This window comes from Gymnogyps californianus, chromosome 5 (assembly GCF_018139145.2).
Source record: "Gymnogyps californianus isolate 813 chromosome 5, ASM1813914v2, whole genome shotgun sequence".
Taxonomy (NCBI): Eukaryota; Metazoa; Chordata; class Aves; order Accipitriformes; family Cathartidae; genus Gymnogyps; species Gymnogyps californianus.
Window position 1 is genome coordinate 38,237,946 of NC_059475.1, and position 13,850 is coordinate 38,251,795.

Here is a 13,850-nt window from a genome sequence, read left to right on the forward strand (position 1 = left end):
AGTAAAACTGAAGATGGTCTGTACTGTTGATTTGATTCTTACTCTAGTGGCTTTCTGAAAAATACACAGTCTGCATTTGTTCATATTCTAAAATTAAATTTCCTTTCAGAAGTTTTGCCTGGAGCAGATATTTTCATTGAAAAGCGATAGTTTTAAGTCTTCTAGAAAACCACATCCAAGCTTTTGGATTTTCATTTTAAAATTAATCTCAATTGAAAAAGGCATGATAGAAGCTCCATGAAATATTTGATGTATTTGAATTGCAGCTCATAATTTTTCACTTTGCTCTTTAACAATGGAAATTAGAATACAATTGCAGGAACGTAATTCAGTATGGGCCTAGTTTACAAAAGAATGTGCATGTCCAAGTTAACCATATTGCTATTAAAGCCCAAATCCTGTTCTCAGTTGCTGTTTAACTCTGTAGGTTTTTAAGTTTTAGGGATATCAATGTAGTTCTTCAACACCTTCTCGATGTGTTAAAGACTGCTGAGTTTTGATAATTCTGAGCAGGCAGGCAACTAATTCACCCTCTAAACCGCAAATACTGCCTGAACTCTGAACAGGAGCACCTATTTCTCCATCTTGTTTGGGGTGTTTGCAGAGCAAACCTCTATTGGGTGAGGCTTCTTACAAATCATAACACAACATTGTACTGCAGTGCTGTATAATGAAAAATCCTGTGTGGCTTTTACCATGGTTTTCATTGATTATGAAATTATTCTATTTAGTGAAATAAGCATCTTATAGTGTTTTTCAAATGTTTGAATGAACATTGAATAACCGGATGCATCAGGCTGGTGAGGAGAATTAAGTGTATATGACCCATGCAGAAGCTGAAGAGTTTTGTGTAATTAAAGCAGACCATTCACCATAGAGCCATATTCTGGGGATATTCCATGACCTAATTTACAAAAGCCATCCAAATAGTCCTTGAAAATTGAGGGTTTGGTTTTTTTTTAACAAAAGCTGAAGAACTAGGCTTACAGAGTAGTAGTACTTGATTTCTTGCACTTGCAATTCAGAGTAAGAAATTTTTAAAAACAGAGTTCTTTGGAGCACTCTTTGTCCAAGATCGAAATTGCTGATAAGAGCAGAATGATTATATACAATGCTTGGTCTTCTCCAAAGCAGTAACCTTTTGGGAGGGCAAAAAAAATTAAATATTTTTCCATGCCATTGAAAATAATTTCCATCCTCTTGCTTTCTTACTAAGACATCTTCAGGTTTGATGAGCTGGACAGTCCAGAGTTCAGTTTTCCTTCCTTGCTCTCTGATCAGAGAGGGCTTCAGAGCTCTTCCACTTCAAGTGGCAAGAAAAGGTACTTAAGGCTCTGTCTTGAATAGTGCTCCTATGGGGAAAGGGAAATATCACAGGAGCGTGTAACAAATGAGAGCCTGAATTGTAAAACTGGCAGGTGGAAATCTTCAGGATTCTAACTCCTGGATAATGTTACCCACACATCTGTTCCTTTTTTGTCCCTATGTTACAATGTTCCTTCATGAGCTCTGTCAGTATATAACATAGGTACTCAAAGGATGATGAGGAACTGGAAAGAGATATACCAAACATACTGAAGAGCATTCAGTCCAAGAGCCAGGGTGAGGATTAATTAGAGGCACGTCCTGGTCATGGAAGAGGCCATGTGGGAGTTCCAGAGGTAAACAGGTGAAGCACATGAACTACAGAGACACATGAAAGGCAGGTTCAGTTTGTGCCTCAGACATGTGAGCACTAAAACTGTTTCAGATGCTTCAGGCACTTCGTAGTCACTATCTCAGAATCCAAAAAGTAAAGTTTAAAGGACTGTTCTAGGGTAACACTACTATGTAGAAATCAGGTTTTTTTACTACTGTAACTTCTGTAATTGTGGTTCTTCCTTTTGTCCTCTGATAATATGTTACTTCTTGCCTTTGGAACAATGTAATATGATATTTATCCTGATCTTTCTCTACTGACTTTAATAGATAAACTTACCTGCCGCTTTATAAGAAACAAGACTTTATTTAAAATACTACTCCCTTTTTCTGGTAGTAGATTGGAAAGAAGCTAATAGTCTTTAAAATGACTGCAGTTCAGTGTAGGTTAAGAACAAATGTTGACATTTAGGGCTTAGACTAAGACAGCCAATTTGACTATTCATGTGTTGTAATTGAGTGCCTCGATTATATTGTAATAGTTGTAATTGTGTAATTGTTTAATTCTAGAACCCCCAGGATGGATTCAGTCGTTTGAAGCGGTGGATTATGATTGGTGACCATCATCAATTGCCACCAGTCATTAAGAACATGGCTTTTCAAAAATACTCCAACATGGAGCAGTCTCTTTTTACACGGTTTGTTCGTGTTGGAGTGCCAACTGTTGATTTGGATGCACAAGGAAGAGCAAGAGCAAGGTGAGACAGAGAAAATTGCATGTCTAGCTTGTAAGAAAATACCAGGTTAAAAATTGGAAAAGTGCACATATAATTTTGGAAACTTTGTTTTTGTTGTTAGGACAGGAGTTTGCAAAACTGTAATTTAGTTGTTTTGTTCCATTTGTTTCAACTTAGACTAGGAAGGCAGATTTTACTTTGCTGAAATGCAATCAGATTTACTTTTTTTTATATAGTAGTACTCTGCTATTGTATGAGTGCTTTAATGAAAATGATATTTAAAGGAATTTTAACAGTCTTAAGTGTTTGGGGTTTTTTTACAGCTGAGGCTGTTTTGCAGAAGCTTCCTTTTCTAAAGTAATATATTTAATACATTCAAGGCTAAATAAAGATTTGATTTATTTAGCATTGAATATATATTTCCCTTAAAGTCTGCAAAAGGGTGCTTTTCTTGTAGTATTTCAGCAGAGGTTCAGCTTTGATTAGAGACAACCAGGTTGTCCACACAAGGGCGTAAAGCCTTTTTTTATGTTAAAAGAGATACTGTGTCTCTGTAGTAAGATAACTTTTCTTTTTTATCCATGTATTTGTCATTTCACTGTGGTAATTTACATGTCAAATTTATTGAGTAAAGTGCATATTTGTGGTGTCATATTAAGAAGGAAAAATAAAACCAAAGAAGAGAAAATTACTGCATATAAAATCTTGCTACTCCAAGTTTAGTTTTACATCCTAATTTTTTTAGGCATAAAATGGAGTGAACAATATGAAGGAGAACTTTTTTTTTTGTGTAGGAAATGTTGGGGGTGGTAGAATATTATTTTCTAGTCATACGAACAACGGTTCAGTATGATTTTTAAAATGCAAATTATATCTAAGTATGATGATAAATGAAGTTTATTTTGCCACCTACTATTTTGCAACATCTTAGCGAATTTCTTAGAGATAAGAAAGCATAAGAATTCCTTCACTTTGCAAGCAATTTCTTGATCAAGGATTTTTTCTATACTTTCCTACACTTTGTCTTTTCTGATCATAGGTAGCTTCCTCATGAACTATCTGCTACTTTATCTGGTCTGGATATTGTTGTGCATTTGTGAATGAGGCATTCTGGTTATATTACTGTCCTTATAAATACCAGAGATGATTCAGAATTGGGTAGATTTTGGTTGCTTCCCTTCACGTCTCATGTTAATACATGGCAATACACAAAATAAGAAAATAAATTTCTTTTTGCAGTAAGAAGCTTTACAACAGATAATGCAGAAAATTCTTTTTCCCTTTCTCCTTCCTTTTTGTAAAGAAGCATTAATATTCTGTAAGTTTTGTTACCCATGAAAATTCCTACTAGATTTCTTTGCAAAATTTGTGCCCTTCAGTGTAAAGCTGATGAAGTGGAACAGGCTTAAGGCTGTGTGTGCTGCACTGAAGTTTTCTGTGAGAGAGAACCAAACAGAATCAAAACTTAAAAAATAATATTGCTGGATAGCTTGTACAAGTGTTGTTTGTATTGTACAAGTATAAATACGTTCATTTATGTACGTACAGGCCATCCAGCAAAATTATTTTTTTCATTGAAAATGTACAGAAGCATTAATCTTGAAAGCGAGGGGTTGTGTGCATCTGAACTTTTTGATTGAGTTCAAGAACCGGCTTTAACTATTTGGGGTTTGTCTCTGTGTGTTTTTGAACAGTTTATGTAACCTCTACAACTGGCGTTACAAGAATCTGGGTAACCTGCCTCATGTGCAGCTTCTGCCAGAGTTCAGAACAGCCAATGCTGGGTTTTTGTACGACTTCCAGCTTATAAACGTAGAAGACTTCAATGGTGTGGGAGAGTCTGAACCCAATCCTTATTTCTATCAGGTAAGATCCTTATTTCTATCAGGTAAGAGAAATATTACATGTATACTTTATTTAATCTGGATATGGCTTATTAAATCTGCAGAGAAGACAGACTGTCAAAATACAGTAAACTGGTGGTTAATTCATGTTCTCAGATACATGAGTCATGCGTATGCATGTTTTTTTTCTCCTTTTAATGAGCTTTGAATGTTGAAAATGATAACATACTATGTTGTGCTTTTTGCTCAAAGTGAATGACTTTGCTTGATATCTATGTTTTCTCAGTGTTATGGGAGGGGTGAGATTTGGTGTGTAGTTCATTATGAAACATTGTTTTGGCCTATAGCAAATTAAAGTCCATTGTAATTCAGCTGTACTGCCATGATAGTGAAATAAACAGTAGCATTGCCCCTGTACATGAAGGATCAAAGTTTGCTCTGTGGCACATATTTGAGTTTGAAGAGTCACTCTATTGATTTGATCTATATGTAAGAATGTTACAAAGCCCATTCATAAAAGAATGAAACAGTACTGCAAGAAATATACATAAGAGGCAGAGAGACATTGAGGCTGAAGTAAATTGCCAAAACAACCTTAGTCTTGGAATTTCTCAACTAAATTTTCAAATGCAACCATCAACAACAGCCTCCATCTATTTCTCTTAAATATAGGAAAACCTTTTACACTTGTAATGAGATACTTATATTTTCAATTCTCTTATTTTTCTTGTTCTAAAGACAGTGATGAAACAAGCTCTGGTGCCTAAATCACCAGTTTGGGTTTTGGAAAAGTTAGAAGCTGGAGCTGTGTGCAAGTTAATGAGTTTAATTCAAACATGGAATTAACACTTTATATTTTGCTTAATATTATGGAAAGCAAACAATATACTTTAAGATGATAATATTCATGGTCATTTTTTTCCCTGTGAAGATCATTGAGAGTTATGTTAATCTGTATTTTTTAAAAGGTATGAAAGGTATTCATAGGTTTTGCTTGCGTTCCTCTCAATTTTTTTAATACAAGCTAGTGTGCTGTTAGTGAAGAAAGCAATGGTGAGTCATAATCCACTTTATCTGACTTCTCGATTGAGGACAGAGTTGTTTCGAGGGGCGAGCTTCTTTTGATTTTGTTTCTTAAGCTGCAGCGCTGTAATGTACAAGTAGTAAAAAGTTGTCCTGTGGAACAGGAACAGCTGAAATTAGTGCCTTAAAAATAGCATTCGATAATTGAGAATCTGAGCGCTGCTTTAGACCACTCCTGGGCCAAAGAAGACTGAAAACACTCACACAAGGACACAGAACACCTTTGTCATTACAGCAGTGCTTTCATGAGCAAACTCATTCTAATACTTCCTACAGTTATTTTTTTTTTTCATGATCTTGAGGATTGAGAGATATTAGCAGAGTATGTGGGTGGCATTGCCTGGTTTTTCATGAGATAACAGATTGCCGCCATGTATTATTTCTCTCTGTGAATTTCGGCATTTCTTTCCAGACTGAAAGAGGATTAAAATTTGTAGAATAGCTTTACACCCACAGGTGTTTGATATTGCAATGCATTTTCCAAGTAATGCAGAGCCCACTTAATAAGAAAAAATAAATGAGGCTGGTATGTCCAGCCTAGTCAAACATATGCCAAGTGGGGATAAAATTCCCAGTATAGATAGAGCAGGAATAAATGTCAGCAATTGAGAACAACTTTTTAACCTGAAAGGTAATTTTTGTTGACAGAAGATGGATTTAAACAGGCTATGAATAACCTCAGTCTGGAAACAGGACAAAACTTCCTATAGCCAGAAGAGTGATGCTTTGGGACAGACATTATTTACTATAAGTAATGGCACAGAAAAAACAAAATACAAACAACAGCTGGTCATTTGAAACTGAATAGGTATGGCCTGCAGTAGAAATAACTGGATTTGATAATCCAGATGTCTGTCTCCTAATTAATAGTTGAAAGGAGTTTAGTTATTCTAGTTCAACTAGTTCTGACTTTCAGCTTACTGGAGAGTTAGTCATGGCAACTTTTTTGCATGCTTATTTGGATCCATGTTATATTGGTGCTAAGTGTTTTTTAAACCCTTGTATTTAAATACAGGTATCTGTAGATTATCAGCTTCTAATATTTTTAACAAATAATAATTCCACAGTTTTACATAATGGGTGTTTTTTGGAATGTGACCTTTAAGGAGGAAAAAATGAAATATTGTGTTGGTTAAGTTCTGTAATAATGCAGTTAAGGTGGCAGTTCCTTTGGGCAGACAGCTATAAGCATATAAATGCATTTAGATACAAGTGTGTAAATATTTAATAGTCCATAAATATAATTTAAATGTTTTAGCATTTAATTATTATTATATTTAAGGACTATTAAATATCTAGAATTTAATCTTGTTCAAATAAAACAGGGAGCTTCTGAGTAAATATTGGAAAGTGTCAGTCAATGACTAACAATAATATTGGTGTAGATATTTTCAGGAGTTCTCTGAAGACGAATCAGAATGAAGTTATTAAACCTACTTGTGGTTCTTCTGTTCTTTCAAAGTGGCTTTTATTAAGTGAGCAAAGAAACATCAGACCTAGAGACATTTCTCTCAGCACTGAGATTTTTGTCTAAATACATGATAATGTCACAAGTGTTATTCTTTCCAACCTTACAAGTTGAGTAACTCCTTTTTTTCTTTTTTTTTCTTTTCTTTTCTCTTTCTCTCCTCTTTTAAACTTAAGAATCTTGGTGAAGCAGAGTATGTTGTGGCACTCTTCATGTATATGTGCCTGCTTGGTTATCCTGCAGACAAGATAAGTATCCTGACAACATACAATGGACAGAAACACCTGATCCGTGATGTCATTAATCAGCGGTGTGGAAATAATCCACTGATTCGACGGCCAAACAAGGTCACTTTGAAAATATATCAGTCATTGGAGGGTTCTGGTTTGTTTGTTTTTAAATTGTCATCTTATAGAACAGACTAATTTAATAGATTCACAGCTTTCTGCGCAAGTATTCCGTGGTTAACTACACATTTATTAACCTACATTCTATGGAATTTCATAGAGTAGTGCCCTTGTATGTCAATTACAACAGGAGAAACAAACAAAGTGACGTTGGTGAAGTTGGAAAGACTACAGACTACATGGGACAGAATAACTCTTTTCTTTGTCATTTATTTTGTCCTCAAAAAAAAACAAACCAGAAAACACACCTTTAGGAAGATCTACCCAGAGTGGAAATGATTTGATAAAATGTATGATGACGAATCTGATGAAACAAAAAACATAGTTATAAAAATCTGGTGCTAATTCTGCAGGTTAAAACTCTGTATTATAAAACTGATGGCTTTCCACAATCTTTTCGTATTAGCACCCTACTGTTAGCGGTCTGAATTGAACAAAAATGTAAAAGAAACAGTATATGGTCAGACAAAAGCTCCTTCCAGCATCTCCCAAAAAGAACAGGCTGATGATTTTTGGTTAGAGGCCAGCTAAAACAGAGTTAAAGCGTTTTCTTTTCTCTTCCCATTTACTACCATCTCAGTCCGAAGTTGATGTTAAAATTTTGGTGTCATGTTTTAATTGAAATGGCAAAGATTAACCTATGGAGGTTTTTTCTTGGTTTTTGATTCTCTAGGTAACAACTGTGGACAGATTTCAAGGTCAACAAAATGATTATATTCTCCTTTCACTAGTGCGTACCAAAGCTGTAGGCCACCTTAGGTATGTAAGAAGATACTTTTGTAGTGTCATTAAACTACATGTTTTCTGTATCAGAATGTCATGGTTTAACCCCAGCCAGCAACTAAGCACCATGCAGCCACTCATCCCTCCCCCTTCCCACTGGGATGGGGAGGAGGATCAGGAAAAAGAAGTAAAACTCATGGGTTGAGATAAGAACAGTTTAATAACTACAGTAAAATAAAATATAATGCTAACAATAATAATAATAATAAAAATATAATAATAACTATAATGAAAAGGAATATAACAACAACAACAAAAATAACACCCAAGAAAAGACGCACAATGCAGTTGCTCACCACCCGCTGACCAATGCCTGAGCAGCAATCCGCCCCTCCGGCCAACTCCCCCCAGTTTATATACTGGGTATGATGTCTATGGTATGGACTATCCCTTTGGCTAGTTCGGATCAGCTGTCCTGGCTATGCTCCCTCCCAGCTTCTGTACACCTGCTTGCTGGCAGAGCATGGGAAACTGGAAAATCCTTGACTTAGGATAAGCGCTACTTAGCAACAACTAAAACATCAGTGTGTTATCAACATTATTCTCACACTAAATCCAAAACACAGCACTGTACCAGCTACGAAGAAGAAAATTAACTCTATCCCAGCTGAAACCAGGACACAGAAAGATGTTTGTAGTACATTATACAAAAGTGTTCAATTATTTGAGTATGTAATAGAAATGAAGATTAATGCTATGTATTGAATGAAGTTCAGACATACGTGCTTTTATAACTGTCTGGTACCCTCTTCACAACCACTTTATCCTTTAGTAATGGCTCTTATACTATAATTAGTTTATATTACTGCAGATAGGCTGAACTCGGTTTCACCCTAGTAGAACGATAGGAATGTAATGCTTGTTGAACAAATGCAGGCTTAAATTTTCTCATAGATTCTTTCCTGTAAGTGAGCTTTTTATTTGTTTCGTATCAGAAGTATTTGATCACTGCATAAGTTGCATTATGATGTGTAGTTTAAAATGTTTGCTCTTCAGTTTTGGGGTGGGGTGGTGGAAGGCTTGTCTAATCAGCAGTAGTTAGATGAGTTGTCAAACTCATGTTTACTCATTCAGGGATACAGAAATGCTGTTGTGATTTGTTCTCAATGTAAATCTTTACCTGTGAAGTCTAGGAAAATAGTAAAGGGTGATTTTTCATATCATTATCAATACAGTGAACTCTCTTTTATATAAGGTTCTAGGATTTGGTAGTTACTGACACAGTACATAGGGCAAAAAACTAAAGACAAAATAGTATTTTAGCAGATGATTTTATATTTTTAATTAAGACTTCTGCATACTTCAGGTTATTTTTACTGCAACTATGTCATCAGTGAAAAAGAACAATTGATTTTGTTTGTTTTCTGAAGGGATGTCCGACGATTAGTTGTTGCCATGTCAAGAGCCAGACTCGGGCTTTATATCTTTGCAAGGGTATCACTGTTTCAGAACTGTTTTGAGCTAACTCCAGCTTTCAGCCAACTCACAGCTCGACCACTTCACCTACATATCGTTCCCACAGAATGTTTTCCAACAGCGAGACAGGTAGGAACAGCTGCTCTGAATTCTGCTATCTGTAATGGGCGTGTGTGTTTGCCCACTTTTTTTGAGTGGATTATAAGAGGTGGGACCGTCTTCTCTGCTAAACCAGTGCCTCTTGGATAACTATGTCCCTGGAGTTAACTTTTATCATGATACACGCTAGCTGTTTTTAATTGATTTTTCCACAAAACTTAGTTATCAATATAACTCTGTTGTGCCTGCTTTTTCCTAAGTTCTGCCTGTGTAAGTGATTCAATGTTTTTCTTTTGTGATAAATAGGTAAGTTTTTAGTGTTACATGTATTTTGGTCTTGCCATGTGTCGTGGTTTAAGCCCAGCCAGCAACAAAGCACCATGCAGCCACTTGCTCACTCCTCCCCCCGGAGGATGGGGAGGAGAAAATACAGCCAAAAAGCTTGTGGGTCGAGACAAGGACAGGGAGGGATCACTCACCAGTTACGGTCACAGGCAAAACAGACTCGATTTGGGGAAAAATAAACCAATTTAGTTTGCTAACAACCAAATCAGAGTAGAATGATGAGAAATAGAACCATATCTTAAAAACACACCTTCCCCCACCCCTCCCTTCTTCCCAAGGCTCAGCTTTGCTCCCGATTCCTCTACCTCCTCCCCCCAGCGGCACAGGGGGACGGGAATGGGAGTTGCGGTCAGTTCATCCTGCATTGTCTCTGCCGTTCCTTCCTCCTCAGGGGGAGGACTCCTCACACTCTTCCCCTGCTCCAGCTTGGGGTCCCTCTCACGGGGGTCAGCCCCCCATGAGTTTCTCCAATGCAAGTCCTTTCCACACACTGCAGTCCTCCATGAACTGCTCCAGCGTGGGCTTTACCGTCAGAGTCACGGCCTTCTCTGGGCCCAGCCCCCTGCTCCGGCGTGGGGTCCTCCACGGGCTGCAGGGGAATCTCTGCTCCAGCGTTAACCTCCATGGGCCGCAGGGGGACAGCCTGCATCTCACCACGGGCTGCAGGGGAATCTCTGCTCTGGCGCTCCTCCTCCCTCTCCTCCTTCACTGACCTCAGTGTGTGCATGGTTGTTTCTTTCACATCCCACTCCTCTCTTCACTGTAGCTCCTCTTCTTCTTCCATCTTCTTCTTCCTCTCCTTCTCTTTTTACTGTAGCTCTTCTTCCTCCATCTTCCTCCACCTTTTTTTTCTTTTTTTTTTTTTTTTTTTTAAGCAGTCTTTTCCCCTTCTTAAATATGCTATCACAGAGGCACAACCACCATTGCTGATTGGCTCGGCCTTGGCCTGAGGTGGGTCCAAGTTTGGAGCCAGGGAAGCTTCTAGCAGCTTCTCACAGGAGCCGCCCCTGTAGCCCCTCCCCCACTACACAAACCCAGCACACTATGAAACAAAATAATGTTATTTCTCAAAAAAAAAAAAAGGCCACACAAAGCTAATCACTTCTCATTTAAAAGAGGTAAAATTACATTTGACTGAGTAATTCAGGGTAACCAATTAACTTTTTTTTTTTTTTTAAATTGGCCCAGAATTGCAAGAGTTTTGTTGCTGAGCTAGGTTCATAAGTACGAAAACGTAATTTGTAATACTGCACTAGATCTTTAGGGAAGGGTTTGTATTAAGCATCTAAGCACAGGACACACAGAGTAGGATGCTAAATGAAGAAATGGAGGAGCATATCTGCTTTGCTTCCTGGAGCTTGAGAAGGGGTGCCTACGTGAGCCCAGAATTCAGTTACAGATCTTTCCCTGGTCTTAAGTGCTGTTGACAAGTTTAGGAGGGAGCCCTTCAGTTGAAACTTTCAGGTCCACTGTGCAACAAAGAATGCAATGTGCATGGTCAGCGAGTGTGAGCAAGAAGGAGCTGGACTGTGGTGGACAAGTAGGCTAAGCCCTAATCTGATTGTAAACTATTTGTGCCTTTAATATGTTAAATGACTCAAGTCCAAAATGTACTTTATGGAGTAAGCATCAGAACCCAGCCTTTCCTTTTGAAATTTCTTCGTTGAGCTGCAGTATCATGATTAATCCAGTTCCCCAAAGTGTAAGACCTACACTTCCTATCTTTCCAAAGAATTGAGCTATTTTTTTCTTTAAAAAGCATTATTTAATTTCTTGGGGTTTATGTTTTCTAATATAGTTAAATAACCTTTGAATAATGGTTGTTTTGCTTTGCTTGCTGAATGTCTATGTTTTTTCCCCTTCCTTAGAATGGAGAAAGACCACCTCACCAAATACATGTTATTAAGAACATGCCTCAAATGGCTAACTTTGTGTACAATATGTATATGCATATGATACAGAGTACACGCCACTATCAACAGGTAAGGATCTTCTAACTTTTGGAAGGTGTGCATTTAAAATAAAATAGATTTTTAGTAAGTGACATGAGATGCTGTTGAGGTTTGAGACTGTTCCTGTTACATTTAAAATTCAAGAAGGTTTTATGACTGGGATTGAGAATATTGAGGTCTTTAAAATCTTGCAGTAGCAAGAGCTGTATCTTTTAGTAATTTAAGCCCCAGTTTAAGGCCCCGAAATCAGCAGTAATTGATGCTGAGTGCTAGCCATGGCTCTGTCTGGGCCCAAAATTCCTCATTAATACTAAAGAACTAGCCTGTCCAGTATTTACTTGAAATAAACTTGTGTGTTATGTTTCAGGTAAGTGCAGCTAGTGGTATTACAGCACCACTGCATGGTGCAATAAAGTTTTGTAATAGAGGTTTTCATGACAAGCCTGCAGTGTATAAAAAGGCCAGATCATGTCTTGGAACCATTTTAACCATGTTAGCTCACTGCATTATCCAGGCTGGTTAGCAGCTGTAGTGTTTTTATTCTGGAGCAATTTTTTTCAGCACTAGTTCAGCACCAAGCAAAATAGCATGGGGTTGGAAGCAGTTGTAGATGCTTTCTCACTTCTGTACCTAATTTTGTCAGTGTTTAATCCCTGAAGCAGAATTCAGAACCCAACAGAAACGCCTTGTCTTCTTATGTATGTGAGCAGAGCTTTGAGGTAGTTTAGATAGTATACTGAGCAGAAAGCTGCCTTTGCTCAGCATACTTGCATCTGTAGATGCCTAGAGGTCATTGATAGTAAACAGAAAGGGAGAGGTCTTAAATGCTACCCCTCAACTGCGTCAGCTTTCACTTAATGTCTGGGGTGTATTGTGATTACATTACCTATAATTTATTCTTTCATGGTACTCTGAAGTTTCCTTGTTGGTTTTTGCTCTTCTGAAGGATTTCCAAAAGTGGAAAAAATTGATGTAAAAGGACACTACTCACTCTGTATTAGCTGGCTGCAGGAAGAGAGTGTGAGCATGGCTCTGTATCCTTGGACAGATTAGTCCAAGGTACTTGTCTGTGAGATCTAGGTTCTGTTCTTTAATGCAAGGGTGTTTCTATCACCTCCTCTTCCTTCCTTCTTCCACTGACTGTTTCATCTAATATGGAATAGTGCGATCAATAGAGATCAGAACCCCAAACTTCTCCTTTAACTGCATGTTAGACTTTCAGATAGAAAATTTCTTTTTCTCTGCAGTTCTTATCCAGTGAATCTTGGATTATTTTTTTGTCTTCTGGGAGGCATAGCTTCAGCCAAATTTGAAGCATTTTGCTACCCAGAAAAAGCCTTTGCCAGGTGGACAGGATACTTTCTCACTATTTTGGGGAAGTGCTCTAATTATCTGTCTGCTGTAAAGAAAAGGGGATAGAGAAAGAGGAATGACACTACTAAAATCTCTTCTTCTTGTAACTGTTTTTTTTTTTTAAAGTAGTGAAAATGCACACTGTTTTGTTAGAAACCCAGTCCTATAAGCACATGATGAGACTTGTTTTCGAGCCAGTTTGTCTAATATAGTGGAGATCTCTCAACCGTGCAGATCGTATGTGATGAAGACTCAGTGGACTGTGCAGTTGGTCACATTCAGATGCAAATGAATAGCCCTGTCAAAACTGAGAGGTGTATACATGTCCTGAAAAGCAGATGGTAGCATCTAAATTTTACCAAAAGATGGGTTCACTTGACACCTTAATCAAATATGGACCCAATCCTTCTGCTAATACCAGTTATTCTTTTTGTCATCCTAATCTTATCCATTGCTAGCTAAAATGAGTTAAAAAACTGCTGTTTTCCTACTGTGGCAATGAATCACATTCTCCTTGCAGAAAAAGGCAAAAAGTGAACAACCAAAAAAAAAACCAAACAAAAAAACCCAAAACAAAACCCCAAAATGCAGGCATTAAATTACTTTTACCCTATGTAGTACAACAAGATATTTTTCCTTTTCTTTTACACTACTCTTAACAGTAGTAGTCACGAAGCACAACGTGCATCTAACTAAATCACAGAAGAAGTCTGAGTTTGTCTCAT

General features: G+C 37.4%; 1 protein-coding gene across 1 annotated transcript in view; it reads left to right on the top strand.

Annotated features, from left to right (window-relative positions):
• The window catches only part of AQR (aquarius intron-binding spliceosomal factor), a 59,725-nt gene that overhangs the window by 44,186 nt on the left and 1,689 nt on the right, over nucleotides 1–13,850 (top strand). Inside the window, exons 29-34 of the mRNA XM_050897231.1 lie at nucleotides 2,209–2,396; nucleotides 4,070–4,241; nucleotides 6,947–7,117; nucleotides 7,851–7,936; nucleotides 9,331–9,505; nucleotides 11,689–11,802. Of these exons, the coding sequence (XP_050753188.1) occupies nucleotides 2,209–2,396; nucleotides 4,070–4,241; nucleotides 6,947–7,117; nucleotides 7,851–7,936; nucleotides 9,331–9,505; nucleotides 11,689–11,802 (906 nt within the window). The remainder of the gene's footprint in view (nucleotides 1–2,208; nucleotides 2,397–4,069; nucleotides 4,242–6,946; nucleotides 7,118–7,850; nucleotides 7,937–9,330; nucleotides 9,506–11,688; nucleotides 11,803–13,850) is intronic.